Source organism: Pholis gunnellus (genome assembly GCF_910591455.1).
Source record: "Pholis gunnellus genome assembly, chromosome: 6".
NCBI lineage: Eukaryota > Metazoa > Chordata > Actinopteri > Perciformes > Pholidae > Pholis > Pholis gunnellus.
The window spans coordinates 12,455,924-12,471,746 of record NC_136532.1 but is presented as its reverse complement, the minus strand read 5'-3'; the positions used below and the strand labels follow the sequence as shown (position 1 = coordinate 12,471,746).

At 42.6% G+C, this 15,823-nt stretch overlaps 1 protein-coding gene across 3 annotated transcripts; it reads left to right on the top strand.

Annotated features, from left to right (window-relative positions):
- The first annotated feature begins 2,002 nt into the window (after positions 1–2,002).
- LOC306697338 (transforming acidic coiled-coil-containing protein 1-like) lies at positions 2,003–14,642 on the top strand. Of its 3 annotated transcripts, none has more exons than XM_079161176.1 (13): positions 2,003–2,430; positions 4,128–4,219; positions 6,789–7,206; positions 8,892–8,946; positions 9,046–9,127; positions 9,912–9,958; positions 10,979–11,113; positions 11,241–11,317; positions 11,460–11,503; positions 11,809–11,969; positions 12,343–12,449; positions 12,563–12,683; positions 12,821–14,642. In XM_079161176.1, exons 1-13 carry the CDS (start codon positions 2,324–2,326, stop codon positions 12,887–12,889), a joined length of 1,515 nt encoding a protein of 504 aa, XP_079017302.1. In that variant the 5' UTR covers positions 2,003–2,323; the 3' UTR covers positions 12,890–14,642. The 3 variants fall into 3 exon arrangements, with proteins under 3 accessions (XP_079017302.1, XP_079017301.1, XP_079017300.1); XM_079161175.1 differs by having other exon boundaries at positions 8,892–8,961; positions 10,982–11,113; XM_079161174.1 differs by having other exon boundaries at positions 8,892–8,961.
- The last annotated feature ends 1,181 nt before the right edge of the window (positions 14,643–15,823 follow it).

The window sequence follows — 15,823 nt, the reverse complement described above, 5'->3', positions numbered from 1 at the left end:
TGTATGAAATGAACAAGTGGTAAAGCCTATTTTTGTATTCTAGATGGAAAATGAAAGGTGCTCAGTATTTTCTTATATTTCCTATATTGTTTTATTATTATTATGGTTGCACAATAACAGTTTCAAATGAAACCATAGAAAACAATATTCTCAGCTATACTGACTATGTTTACATGCAGAGGAATCTGATCAAGACAGTTTGATTTAACTAGCGTGTTCCCATGAGCAGAACAAGTTAGGATGTGCTTGTTTTTATCTACAGGACATAATTGTGTATTCCGATATCTCAGTATAGGATTTCATCACAACACATTCCCATTGTCAGACGATGCCCTAGTCCAGAGGCATGTTTACACCTTCAGGGTGTAGCAGAGTGAACGCGGGATGTCTCTTACTGCTTCAGGGGGTTTGTTAGCTTTCAGGCAGATCCTGTCCACTGGAAGACGCCGGACAGGTTTGTCTTCTCAGCCATACAGATGGAACGATAAGGAAACAAGAAGACAATGTCAGGAATGTTTAAGAAAAACAATAGAGCATTTCACATTTCAGTCCTGCCCCAAAACTCACTTGTTATCTATCCGACGCTCACTCTTCATTTTTAATGAATGCTTTTTTTCTGCCATGCCTCTAATTTGCTCCATTTTTTTCAGCCCAGCTATCACACAGATTGAACAGAGCGTCTTTCTCCGTGTTCACCCGTGTGTGACGTTATTTCTGAGTGTGTTTGTGCTCATCTATCCGCCCGCGCGTGCGTCTCTGTGGATCAGCTCAGTGTCAACAGCGGCAGAGCTCCTGTCTTTCTTTACATGTGTTCCACATGTGAGCAGGAAAAGGAACCTAAAAGTGCAAATAGCAAGAAATGCATCGCTGCTGCTTCTCTTTTCTTTCCCCGCTCACCTTCTTCCGCTGAACCGTCCTGCTTTATTAGATTAGTCATGGTTGGTGTTTTTTCAAAGAACTCCTCTCATCTGGCCTAGATGTGTGTGTGTGTGTGTGTGTGTGTGTGTGTGAGAGAGAAATGTATGAATGTGAAAGCCTGTACTTAGAGTTATATAAGCCACCTATGAACCGCCTCAGAGGCACATGTGTGTGGGTGAAAGTGTGTGGAGCAGCAATGAGAGCTTTAATCCAAATGGCTGCCAGTCAGATGGGTAGTGGCAGCGCTACTGTTGAATCTAGGTTTGCTGTATTGATTTGTGTGCTGTCTGGCCTGGATGTTTTCACTGAACAACAGTGGGTTTGGTCACACCTCATGGAATAAACGGCTACATTTCCAGTTCAGATTTTCTCTCTTTGTTTAGATTATAGTGCTTATACAAAGTACACTCTTAGTCCTTGTAAAACAATCTATTCAACTCTGTTCCTTTATGTATCCAGGGAGGTAAACAACAAGTAAACCAACCATTAACAACGCAAGTTACCTTTTTAAACTCTTTGTGGGCAGGCCGAACACATCAGCATATCAGTAGATAGTTCGGTCTTTACGGCATTTTACTGTTATAGTTTAAGGGAATCAGTGAGGGTGTAATGTCAGTGAGATGGGCTTTATCTTAAAATAGAATATTGTTCTGGGTGAGCTTTATATCCGGTCCAAACTCATCTCCTCCTACATCTTTAAAATGATACTGTCAGCCTCATCATTTCCTCCCCTGTTCTCTTTTCATCTCCTCTTTCTTAAGGACACAAATAGTAACCACAAAAGTAACCAGACGCTTCTTTGCCTCTTAGAACAGGAAGCATTGCCTCCCCCCCCCCCCCCCCCCCCCTCTCTCCCCTCACGATCAGCAAACCCTTAAAGAATCAGGGGGAGGGGGAGGCAAACTCCTGAGAGCAAGTGAACAGTTAGCAAACACACAGGAGCAGGGCGAGCCGTCTGTTAAGCAGCTGATCGGCCACCCAGACAGAGAGGGAGAGGGTGAGGGGAGGGGAGGGGGAGAGAGGGGAGAGAGGAGTGACTACTGATGCTCCAGTAATCTCTACTGTGTGAGTCAGTGCAGTGGAGAGCAAAGCAGCGACAGAAACAGCAGCAGCGTGAGACACGTTTCCCCCTCATGAGCGTCAACAGCGCAGAAGGGCAGGATGGGAACGCAGAGCGGTTAAGCAAGAGGAGGAAGTGAGCAAGAGAAAGCAAGACGGACAGAAGCTGACGTTAGGTGGGAGAGAGGAAAGAAGACAGGTCCACGGCTCCTTTATGAAGTAGAAAGGACTGTGGAAGATCATTGAATCTGTCTGACAGCAGCCACAATCGAAACGAGCCCAGAGGAGGTTTTGTTATTTAATCTTGGAGGTGGCAGCAGGTTCAAAGTCTCATCGTGCTGCAGGGATGTCCTGGTTGTCTCCGGTCCAGTGGGCCAAATGGACATGGTCAGCGGTGACTGGGGGTGCTGAGGACGAGGGGCAGCCCAGATCCAGGGATGACGGAGAGGACAAGTAAGAGGGCTAGGCCACAGCGTTTGTGTATGTGTGAGAGAGAGAGAGAGAGAGAGAGAGAGAGAGAGAGCTGGTTTATTGGGTCGGTGTAAGAAATAGAAACAGAATATCTGTAAAGGAATGGATGATTCTCTGTATTTGCTTTAATAAACAGCACTTGATTGATTGTGTTTTTGTGCGATGACTGCAGATTCCCCTGAGTCACACTGACAGGTGGTGGATATATACAAAGAGAGCAACACACACACACACACACACACACACACACACACACACACACACACACACACACACACACACACACAGACTGATGTGGTTGTATAATGCTGTGGATCCCAGTGTCTTGGTCATGCTGTCATTGGCTAAAAGCAGATTCTTAGTCAGAATACAGTTACTCCATTTTTGTTTGTCAGTCTCTGCTTTGTGTGTACCATCCTGTTTCTTTATGAGGCACCAAACCGGAGGATATGACTGTGTCCAAGGCTTGTTTTTATACGTGTGTGTGTGTGTGTGTGTGTGTGTGTGTGTGTGTGTGTGTGTGTGTGTGTGTGTGTGTGTGTGTGTGTGTGTGTGTGTGTGTGTGTGTGTGTGTATGTTTGTGTGTGATGGCTGTTTGGCAGTTGGGGAACAGTTGCTGAATGTTGGGGGATGGGGGGAAAAAAGCCACAGTTTCCAAAGCTTTTGATTTCTTTTTCTGTCCATCGCTAGTTTCTAAGTAACCATCCAGGGACGTGATTCAGTGTGTCTGTGTGTGTGTGTGTGTGTGTGTGCAGGGTGGGGGGTGGGTATGTATATTAGGATTAGCTCTGGCTCCAGCGTGCATGAATGTGTTTGTGTGAACTAGTATCAGAGATGGAGTGTGGTTGTGTTTTGGCACAGAGAGCTTTGTTCCTTCTCGTGCTGTTTTTCATTAGAGTGCAGACGTTTTGATGTGTGTTGAAGCGGCTGGGAACGGGTACACACACACTCTCACACACACACACACACACACACAGACACACACACACACACACACACAAAACCACATAAACTCTCACTCCCTGTTTCTCCCTTCCTTTTTGTCTCTCCACAGTTTGGGCATAAATTTAGTCTGGGTGTCTAGGCAGCTGACACAGCAGACCAAAAACCATGTGTGTGTGTGTGTGTGTGTGTGTGTGTGTGTGTGTGTGTGTGTGCGTGCGTGTGGGACACAGTGTGTCCTTATTGAGAGGCAAAGGATGCAGGTGGCCTTGTAGGACTTCACTTCCTCTACCTTCCTCCGACTTCCTTTAAAATCAAAGCAGCTTGTTTATGTTTAGCTGCGCTGAACTCTCACTGTCACTTTAAGAAAACAGAAGATTGATATTTGAATATATGTGTATTTGTGAGAAAGCATTTAAGCTGCAACACACAATCCAGACTTTCACTGATATATGTCCTTTAGTGGCATTTACATGTCGTTATTCAGACTGATCAACGTTTTCAATGCCTCGTTGTTCTCAAAGACAGTAGACTGTTGTTTTATACGTAGCTTTAAACCAGACATGACTTCTTTTATCACATGCTCTAAGTCACTTCATGAGAAGACTTCTTTTTGTTTTATGGATCATATTTGTCAGTTACAGCACATTTTCTATTCCAAACAGGAGATCTGTTGTATTTTTCTTTCCTTATGAATGCTGTTTTACGGTCTTCTGCTTCTTCTTCTCTCTCCTCAGTTCAGACTCGGAGGGAACCTTTGAGACCCCTGAGGCAGAGTCTCCAGGTGTTGTGAAGCTGCTCAGCCAGTTGGACAACTCCAACCACACAGGTGAGACGGCTCCGTGACCCGGGGCTCTTATGCTGGTCTAACTCTGTCACACCGTAACGATTGCTTCGGATATATATTCTCAGGCTAGGCTTCAAAATGTGTCCGTAGCACAGACGATCCACATCTACCGAGTACTGAACATGTATATTGTTTGTTTATTCTCTGATCAAATAAGTCTATAATGTGTTTCATTTAGGCAAAGTACTCGTATCGCTGCTTGTGTTTAGACTTAACAGAGCAGCGTCCCTGCCGAGCTGTAATCACACCCAACAATTATGTCACAATGTCCAACAGTCCAATCCAGCAGATTGCTTTTAAGCAGATAGCTTTAAGGCACAAAGGTGTGTTCAAGGGCTGGTTCATGCAAATTACAAACTATTTTCTACCTTTAGTCGTACCTGATCATGGAGATAGTTTTAGTTGTGCAGTATTTGAGATATTTGGCTTTAAGATTCAGGTTCAGGTTTGTTTTTTTTGGGGGATCTGACGCAGTGTGTGTATGTGAGAACGTTAAATGTAAATTAAATTAAATGTAAACGTACTGTGAGACACACACACTACGCATTTGGTAAATTAATGAGCAGCAGATGAATCTGGCCAGAGAAGCTCACTGCCCCCCCCCCCCTTCACCCACACGTTACCATGGCAATAGTGCAATCATGTGCATCTTCTCTGCTCAAAGCGATGCTGTTATTTCACTGATGTTTTTACGAACGCTGCTTCTCCGTTGTCACTAAAGTGACTGAATTTGACAGCTACTGTACGTGTGTCATGGATGAAGTTGGTCTGCGTGGCTCAGCCGGTTGAATCAGACACGTTTTAACGTCAGCAGACGGGACGCTGTGCCAGATGATGATAATAACAGAGAGATTAATGTGATTATTAATGAGTCTGGTTTGCAGACAATAACAGTCTCCTTTCAATGCTAAACCAGTCACACGCTCTGTACAAAACACGTCTTAGCTTCATGAATAAAAGATTGCCCGTGTGGAGTAATCAATATTCTGGTTGAGTATAATTAGACCGTAACGCCTCAGGAGGAAACCCTCACTGTTAATAACAACAACCACAGGCTACAGTCAAACTGTACTGTTGAACCAGGACATAGCTGAACCCGTAGACCGCTTTATCTGTTTCTCTCTCTCTTACTGCTCCGTCTGGTTTTCCTCTTTTTCGTAGAGTTGTGTAATAAAGCCTGATGTTGTCTTTGTTGCTATGCCACGTGGTGGTGTGTACTCTGCATGACTGGGTGTGGTTCCTCTACATCTGTTCCCTTTCTCCAAAGGTTGTGTGTGTGTGTGTGTGTGTGTGTGTGTGTGTGTGTGTGTGTGTGTGTCTGAAAGTACCCAGATTTTGAGCAGAAGCTTACATAAACTTGCATGAATCCAATGTATGACGTAATAACACACTGGACTTCAGTCAGGACAAAGGTGTGAGAAGCTGTTACCGGCCCGAAAGTGAAACCACAACGACTTCATTCATGTTGAGAAGAATTGCAGAAGAATATAGGAGAGTCGTTCTAGTTTTATCATTCTGTGTGAGCTTTACAGTGTGAGTGGGTGTGTTTCTCAGTAACAGTGAGTGACTCAACAGAGACCAGCCTGCTGCTGTGGTCGTTAGCTCGCTGTTAGCGGTGATGTGTGAGGACACAGGATGTGAAGTGCTCTGAGAGGAAGCCAGCAGCCATTTTAAGTGTTCTAACAGGAGAAGGAGAAAGCCATCAATTCAAGTTTGAATCCCCACAACCTCGCAGGATGGGGATGTTAGAGTAAGGATTGAGATCTGCTGGTCACTGGTCTGCCCTGCTGTGGATCTCTTTCTAACTTTCTGACAAGAGCTTCTCAGTTGCCTCCCTCTGAAACTCGGTATTGCGGGGAGCCCCGAGGTTCTGTCCTGGGTCCTTTTCTGTTTGCTTGGTATAAACTTAACTTTGGACGTATAATAAGTAATTTCAAAGGTATCTCCCGTCACTGCTGTGCAGATAATATTTCTTTAACCAATATAATCAATATTTCTAACAAATGATCACCTGTATCTGCAGCTCCCGTCAGCTTTACAGAGCTCTATAGTGAGTTTCAGCTCAGTCTTATTGCTCTCCGGCCCTCAACTTTACTGTTTTATTTCACTTTCACCGTCATCATAGTGCCATTTACGGCCACAGCAGGCAGCTATTTTCCGTTACATTTTTCATCCGAAACCGAGGTGTAATTATGGACAAGGCACCGACTCCTTACCGACATGTTGAGTGGTTCCTTTGTTCTGGATGTTTCAAACTGAAAAACATTGTAACTCCTTCTTCACCTTCCTGAGCAAAACAACCCTGGATTGTTTATAAGTTGTCCAAAGTTCCTCTGTTAAGTTATAGACCGGGTCCTCTAAAAGGTTCTATGTGACACCGATGTTGATTTCTATACACACGTATTCACAATTCGATTAAAGATTCTTGTAATCACTCTCGTAGCTCTTCAGTGTTCCTCGCTTCAGACAGTTTTTATCTCTATTATGTGTCTGCCCTTGAAAGGTTCTATATAAACTTAGTTACAAACTTACATCGCTTCTGTTTTCACAGTTCTTCCTGATGTCACAAACCACTTTCTGGACAAGAACTCCAACCAGGATGTGGGCCCAGTTTCATCCCAAGAGGTCGATTCCCTGAACAACCTCACCGGCTCCTCGCCAAACGACCGCAGCTTTGGTTTGGACCAGAACCTCAACCTGACCCTCAGCAGCAGTCCCGGTCCTGGAGGGGGCCTGTCGCCATCCAGTCCTCTGCCCCAGCCTCAAGCCCTCCGGCCCCCGTCGTTGTCCTTCCTTTCCCCGCTGAACAAACCAGATCCTTCCGAGGTGGACGACCAGGCTCCGGTGACGTCTGACTCCAGCCCGGACTCGAACTTGATTTGTGTGGATCCCGACTTGCTTAATGGCAACATGAACGCCAACACACAAAACACAAAACTGACCCGTGAGACCAACGGCACAATTATCACGTGAGTAAAACACAAATGTACACAAAGGCCTCTTCAGCAATCAGCCAGTGGCTAAAACTGAACTGATATGACTCACAGATTTTCAAGCTGAACAAACAGCGCTCTCTCTTTTATGGCTGCAGGGGACATTAATGAATGCTCGCTATTGTGCACAAGGAACCTGAAGGAAGTGTTCCCGTTACGACTAACTGTGTCGGCCTGTTGTGTATCTTCAGACGTTGTTTGTCTCCTGCACGTCCATTCATTCCTCACCAGCGTTAATATAGTTTTAAATGTTTTACTTTTAGTTATCATTTTAATTTAGAATTTCACATTTTTTGTTCAGTTTTCAGGATGATTTGTTTTTGATTTGCTTGCATTATTGCACAGATTGAAGGCAGGTTTTCAGTGTTCACAGCTGGATGAAGTATTTTTAACAACTATTCTTTGCTTGTGGACAGAAAATGTTCTTTGAATGGTAAAGAGTCAAACAATGCCCTCTTGTGGTGATTTTCTGTTCACTACTGACCACAAATCCTGTTGTTAGAAGAACCATTGCTTGGTTGGTCATTTTTCAGTTCTGTGCTCCAAGAGCATCAGATCTATTAGAAGTTGCTTCAAATCAATCTGCACTAAGATTATTTTTATTGATATTTTTTAAGTCAATGGACGACATAATACTACATACAGAAACAGGCTCTTGAATTACATAAGTAATGGGTTGCATCTTATGGGCCAATATACTGTGTACACTATAGTACATTTCCATTATATTACATATTGTCAATATCACAGCCTCTAGATAAAGGTCTATTTCTCTATGCAGTTTATGTTATTGATCATTTTAGCGCATTTGTTCTTTTGTTGGAGGGTTTGCCTGCTGTCATTTCCGTGTGATGGCTATCTTTTATTTTAGATGTTCATCCTGAGTTTGTTCACAATTTTTCCCAAATAATAATTAATCAGATAATAAACAAACTTTTGTTCCAAATACTTTCATTATCTCTTCACAAATATCTTGCCACTATAAAATATCTAAGGACAAGCAGGAAATACTTGATTTTTAGTTTAAAGCTCTTATCATAGTACTTACTGTGACCTGTGTACTTTGAGTCTTTTTTTTATTTACCTAACTATTATAACCCTGCACTCCCCTTGTGTCCCGTCCTCTCCTGTCTTTCCTTCAAACCTGTCATTCTGTTTCCCTTCTCTCTCTGTGTGGCATCAGGACTGCTGAGCAGGTCCATTTCCTCTGTGTTCTGTTGTAAGTACTGTATGACTGTGTGTTTGTAACCTCAGTCCTTGTTCTTGAAACAAGTCCAGGTCCAGACACATCTGACCTAAATTTTCCTTCAATCACAAGCTGAAGGTGAACAGTAGGAGTAGCTTTAGAAAGTAGAGGAGAGAGAGTGTTAGTGGAAACCCTATAATTCCCTCTAGCGCTCTGAACAACTGCTGTTGCTCTTATTTCAATTTGGCAACAATCTCTTTCATTAATCTGCTTTTTGTTCTGCTTAATTCAGCACTTAAGGCAGAGCATGCAAAACTCCGCGCACACACAGAGCAGAGCAACGAGGTCTGGCTGTAAGGCTTTCTGTTTCTCCTGCTTCCTCTTCACATCATCACACCTGCCCGCATGTACACACATGCAGATTTATGATCAAGTTAGTGTTGACGCTGATGTGGTTATTGACTTTCATTCACAGGAACTCCTGTAAAGTGAAACAGACCGAGCCGATGCAAAATGGCTTCAGCGGACAGGTGAGAACTGATAATGTATGTACTGTATCATGTGGTAGTACTGACTCTAGAAAAGCTTCATACAGTCAGCGTGGCTCATTATGTTTGCGTCTGTTACAGGAGGACCATCGTGGAGACCACGCCACAGACGAGGAGAAGCTGGCGAGCAGTACCAGCGTCAAACCAGACAAGGACCAAAGCGGTGAGTAATCAATGAAGATTGATTTGAATGTTGTGCCACCTGGTTACAGTGCGACACTGAAACAGTAGTGAATCGCTCATTAACAGTTGGTCTCTACTCGACAGAGATCAGATAACTGGAGGTTAAAGTTTCGACAGCATTCTTTAGCTTCGCTCTTTCAATACCGCACCGTGAGAAGGTCATCTTTGCCCAACTGTTACACACAACATTAATGTTTAACGAGCACAGTACGGTTTGTCTGCTCTGTTGTTTTGGTGTGATCGGTCACTTTGTATGATCACACAGGGGCCTTCAGGCTGCTTGTGACTCAGCTTTAGCTTCTGACCGGTCTGAACTGAGCGGGCCGCACTGTTACAGATGTTGCGTAACTGCATCACGTGCAGTAGCTTGAGGTTTCGTTGTTTCTAAACGGGGCATGATGTTTGTTATTTGTTATTGTGAGCATTAGTATTTTTCCAGCTTTGTCCAAAGACAGGCCATTCTCTACTTAAGTGATTTAAGTGAGTTTATTTTAAGTAAAACGAATAACTACACATTAAAAAGATAATATTGCGGTTTGCAAGTCATGAGAATTCTTTTTGCATATTGTACATCATTAATCAGCAGTGTCTATGAGCACATGGTTATAGAGTGAGATATTTAAAGTGAGAAATAGAATTGGAGAAATGTTGTAATACTTCTCATGTCCTGTTAACCATGATGATGAACCATATTACATTACAGGCCGCAGCATCTCTGATCCTTAATTCTTATTAACATGAGTATCACTTTCTTCCCGTTCAAGACTGCCATGTGACATCAAAACCTGAGGACTCAGACTGCTGCTCAGTGGTAAATAAATACTACATTAAATGTCCTTTCCCCTATATGTGCTGCGTCAGGCCCATATACAGCCTATGTGTTTTTCATAGTGGTACACTCTCGTGTTTGTCATCTAAGCAAGAACTGCAACTACAACGTGAACCACTAGATGGAGATGAAGCACTCTTTGTCACTGTAATGGTCCCATTGGCACATTGTGTTCAGCTCTTTGTACTTTTTCTAATTTGAATTTGGTGATATTTACTCAGTAAATGAAACATTGTGCAGGTAGAGTGTGTTGTGACTAAAATAGAAATAGTGCAGTTTTGTGTTATTATTATTATTATTATTATTATTATTATTATTATTATTATTATTATCTAAAGCTGCAGTATGATCACCAGCAGTCTGATATGATGGCCGCACTGTGCTGTAGACAGCAGGAGGTACTTAGTGTCTGCCCCCATGTTCATGTACTCAGGTGACAGATGGATTTAGATTATCATTCAGTCATAATCCAGGGAAGGACATAATGAGAGAGGAGAGAGACGGGGAGAAGAAGAAGAAAGGATTGAGATTTGTAAGAACACTGATTGAAAGGCAAGAGGAGTACAGGGTGAAAAATGAGAACGTGAGAAGTTTGAGAGATGATGAGAGCCGAAATTTGCAGTTTATTACAGACATAAATGTTTCTTTGTGTTTGTTTCTCTCAATAGTTGATCTATTCTAACTAATTGATGATGCAAACTGTAGCTAATAACATGACATTTGCATTGGCTTTTCTTAGCACCTACAGAACAATGGGTTAATGCATTTTATACTTATAAAAGGAAATATTTGAAGACAATAATTAACACCAAACCAATGATGAGAAAAACTGGATAAAAAGGGGAATTAGTTTTAGTGTAAAAGGCATAGAGTTATGGTAGTATTATTGAATTCTACATGGGCTTTTGTCATGAATACTCTGTATATTCCTAAAGTTTGGGTGGGCTTGCCCGCCATTAAACTGTTGGATGTTCAATAACACTGATTTTCTTCTGCCTTCAGCAGTTTGAAGACCCATGCAAACTGAAGAACAAGCCAGAGGGAAGTGAAATGCAGAAAACAGGAAGTCAGGTCCTGGATTCCATCTGCATCAGTGAGGCAGAAAAACAGGCCGTTCTCACCCTCATTAGAGAGGAGGTACACTCTTCAATCACACTCATCCAACATGACATATGACATCAGTGTGTTTGTTTTCGCCTAAATGTATCGCACAAGTGTTTTCTTTACATGCACAGTTCTGCTCACAGGAGGCGTCTCTTTTCAGATCATCACTAAAGAGGCAGTAGCCAACGACTGGAAGAAAAAGTACGAGGACAGCAGACAGGAAGTCAGTGAGATGAGGTGAGACAATCATGCATTTCACTCAGCCGTCACTGACTGATTTTGAGGGTGGTCACGTGAGGTTTTGATAGATCGAAACATTCTGTCTACAGCCTGTCATAAGGTTAAGTTAAGGCTTATCGTGTGTTTTGTCTTATTACAGGAAGATTGTTGCAGAATATGAGAAGACAATCGCTCAGATGATCGGTGAGAGCAGACCTCTATTTTTCATGTAACTCTAATGAGTTTAGTGCCACTGTGTGATTTGTGTCATCTTGTACTGTGAGTCTCCTGTTTTACTGACTTATGTGCAGTAACTTTAATCCACATTCTCTTGTATTGGGAGAGACAAAGCAACAATTAAAAAAATACATGTTTCACTCAAGTCCTTTCCCTTTGTTTGTGAATGTATCCCCGTTTAAATGCAATGTTTCATGCTGTTACCAGACATAATACCAGAAATAAATTTTTTAGCATTCCGCAATAAATGTCTTCTTCTTCGCTCTTCTCAGAGGACGAGCAGCGCAACAAACAGAGTTCCCAGAAGGCTTTGCGCACTGTGACGACGGAGAAGGAAACCGCTCTGGCAGACCTGAACTCTGTGGAACGCTCTCTCTCTGACGTGTTTCGGCGTTATGAAACTATGAAGAGCACCCTGGAGGGCTTTAAGAAAGTAAGCGGTCTTAGGACAAGTTCATGTCCAGATAACTGCTCAAGGAAAGTGTCGGTTTCAAGTGCTGAGGCGATCAGCTGATAGTAGCACAAATTGGAGGGCTCTAAGAGGATTACGATCAGAATAAGGTTGGAAGGTTTCCCTCTGATTAGGGCAGTGGTCGCCTAGAGGTGAGAGCAGCTGGGGCTTACATTGAAGGTCACTAGATAAACCTGGCCCTCAACTCAATAAATTCATTCTCTTACTCAACAGCTGCCGTGGAATTAAACCCCTCGATTGAAAAAGTTAACCCCAAAATCTTGACCCCCAGTTGACTTGCAGCTGGATTAGAGCAGCAATAACGTTCTGCTTGTTGTTTCTTTTCCTCGTACAGAACGAGGAGGTGCTGAAGAAGTGTGCTCAGGAGTATCTGGCCAGAGTCAAGCAGGAGGAGCAGAGATACCAGACCCTTAAACTCCATGCTGAGGAGAAACTAGACAAGTATGTAGAGATTGAAATGAAGTCTTAATTTTCCTATCACGCCAGTTATAACAAATCAAAAGCTTTACAGGTTTGAGATAATGTTAATTTCCCTCATCCCACGCATCTCTCAGGGCCAATGAGGATATTGCTCAGGTGCGCGCAAAGGCGAGCTCAGAGAACACGGCGATGGCCGCCAGTTTGAGGAAGGAACAGATGAAGAACGAGTCTCTGGAACAAGCTCTGCAGCAGAAGGTAACAGTCATCCTCCCGAAATCTTTAGTTCTAAAAAAAACAAACCGTATTAAACAAAATTATTTACCGTATTTGTACACTATAGCATATGGAGACGTATTGAATTTACATATGCATCCTTTGTTGTGTTGTCATAGAATCAAGAGATGGAGGAACTCACTAAGATCTGTGATGAGCTGATTGCCAAAATGGGAAGAGTAGACTGAGAGACACTCCCTGTGATCAGCCACTAGCCTCCCTCCGGTCCTGCCTAACAGCGACGCCCTGTGCATGCCCCCAGCCATCTGCCAGCCCTGCATCACAGAGACTGCTTCTATACAGATGTCTACAGTAACTTCATGTATACTAAAATTGCACTACTTGTGACCTGAATCAAAAAGGTTCTCTACATGCTAATAATTGTTGTAGTTGGGACTCTGTTATGTGTGTGTGGTCACGTTGTTTTGTTTGCATTTTTGCCCATTATGAGGCCATCTGGACCTCTTGTGCTTTCGCCCATCGTGCCAGCGAGCAGCAAACGTCTTGTGACTCAACTTGAATTCCCAGCAGCTTAACGGCTAAATTTCCAGCAACTCCTGGGATGGTATCATGCAGGCGGGGGTTGTTTAAGAGTAACATTTAGGCATACAGTATAATTCGCTTTGACAAGGATTGTTTTATAATAATGCAACAATCCATGAAATGTATTTTTTTATAAAGTGAACAAGGATTTTACTCTGAAAGAGCAAAGCTCAGGGGTATTGTGTGGGGCAGAATGAGGTCAGGGTCAAAGTCAGGGCTGCACAAGAACTGTAGGAAAGGATGAAGGATTATTTGAGGAAATACAGTAGAGCTCAGAGGCCTTGGTTTGTTCAGGAGAGACATTGAAACCAGACTGAGTTTGGACCACATGTCAGTAAAACTAACGCTGCAAATAATTCAAAGCATTTGCTTTATCTGGATTCTGGACAATTCAAGTAGCTGCAGAAAGTGTATCAGTCACAAGTATGATAACTGGACAATCATAGACTTTACTGTAATTATATAACTTAGTGGCATTGTCTTGTCTGAAGTCAGTAAAGACAAAACGTTATGCTGAAGAGAAAAGAGAACAACTGGAAAACATGAAAGCATAGTGACTATATTTTGGTTAAATATATTTGAATCTATTATAAGGAAAGCAAGCACTGCAATATGTCAACAATTATTTTCTTCTTAAATCCTCACTGTGTCACCGAGTGTCCACTAATCACATTTACCTCCAACCAAGAAAACTAGAGTGTTAAACAGCTTCGTAAGAGGTTTTTGTCTGTTGCTCGTATTTACAGCACTGCACCAATTATTCAGCAGATAAATCTGTTTCTTCGCATGATTATTTTCATAGCTTTGTATTTCTCAGAATGCAGATTGTTTTCTTAACACACCAGTCAGACTAGTTGTGTAGTTATGACTCAGGAGGCTGTGGTTTAGTAACTGGGTATCAGGGAAAATATTAGAAAACTTGATTCAAATGAGAAAAGTGTCCGCAATATAAATGTTTATTGAAGGCTGAACACAAACTACCATTTACTATTTACATATAAATATGCAAATCTATAACTATATTTGGTCAAAGAAACTGAAACAAGACTATGAATCTAAAAAGATTGTTGTTCAAATGTTTTTCAACACTCAGTTCTATGGAGTTGGTCACTATTGAAAAGTCTGATACCCAGACCCGTTACCACCTCGTAGATCCAATAATGACACAAAGCCACTGATGTGCCACAGTTTATATTTGTGCCATTCTAATTTCACGTTACATCTCGTTACTCAGCTGGTTTGTCTGTGCTTTACAAAATATTGTTTTGTCACTTTAGCCCCTTTCTTTGATTATTGTTTGTTCATTAGAAATGAGGATCTCACACTTGTGTTGACACTTTGAGGACTAACAGTGTGTGGGTGTGTACATTTGCCTGAATAAACATAAATATAATTTGTTCTACTACAAGTTGTTCATGTTTTCTTTTACTTGTGTTTAAGCAGTTTTCATTATTACCTTTACCACAGACCCAAAGCAGAACATATATACATTCTCACAGTGTGTGTGTGTGTGTGTGTCAGTGGGATGTTATCAGTACGTGTGTCATGGCCTCAGCTTTAGCTTCAGCACTGGTAATGAAGCACAGTGTTTACATCTCTACCCCCCCCCCCCCCCCCCCCCCCCCCCCCACACACACACACACACACACACACACACACACACACAAACACACTCCTGATGTGAGAGACTGCGTTCTGCATTCACCATTTGAAAACTGTCTGTAGTTACAAAAACAGTGTTGTAGAGTCAACACTCAAAGAAATAAACTCAAATCCAAACTGTGTCACCCTGTTAAAGCTGGCTCGGTTAAGTCCATTACCACAGGCTGCTGGCTGTGCAGCATAGATGGAGATTACAGAGATAAGACCGTAATGCCCTCAGACACCTTCCTGCGCCTAAACCCCCTCAATTCTCCTCCTCCACCTCAACCCCTTAGTGTTCCCTCCATCAGAGACTCCTCTCAGCTCATCCTCTCTTTCTCTGGACTCTAGAAGACACAGTGACGAGCGGCCAGCTACCATGAAGACTACTCTGGCCCTGCTGCTTCTCATCTCTCTGGCATGCCACAGTAAGTTTTTACAACACTGATACCAACATTGGATTTTGGGGTTTCAGTATTGGGGAAAGATTTACTTAGGTAACAGCAGGCAGACTAATTGCTGAGAGTTTACAGAAGCACCGTGACCCAGGGGATCCAGGGTTTTTGGTTCCAAAAAGCAGATACTGGTTGAAGATTGTTGATTTATTCAGCAGCAAAGCAGTTTTAGCTTGAGGTCTGCACAATTTGGGACATTTTCCATACCATACCAATCTATCACAGATTTAAACATGCAAGGCTCGAACGAGATCATGTCATGGCATGGTGGAAAAATCTATACACTACTAGTGCAATACAATTAGTGCAATACAACAGGTTGCTGTGACATACAGCAGCTTTCATTGTGTGCAAATGTGTCCCTGTCATAAATTTGAGGAGGGGACTGACAGCCTCCACTAACTGTACCTGCAAGTGAGTGTGTGTGTGCCTGCGTGTGTACGTATGCACACTGGGTGCATATGTACACGCGCAGTGGTGAAA

Bases quoted from the DNA above. Each gene is read 5' to 3' on its own strand.
- LOC306697338 (XM_079161174.1), top strand. From the start codon at position 2,324: ATGTCCTGGTTGTCTCCGGTCCAGTGGGCCAAATGGACATGGTCAGCG. The intron at 4,220-6,788 runs GTGAGACGGCTC...CTGTTTTCACAG, and splicing joins GGACAACTCCAACCACACAG to TTCTTCCTGATGTCACAAAC. The intron at 8,962-9,045 runs GTATGTACTGTA...CGTCTGTTACAG, and splicing joins GACAGGTGAGAACTGATAAT to GAGGACCATCGTGGAGACCA.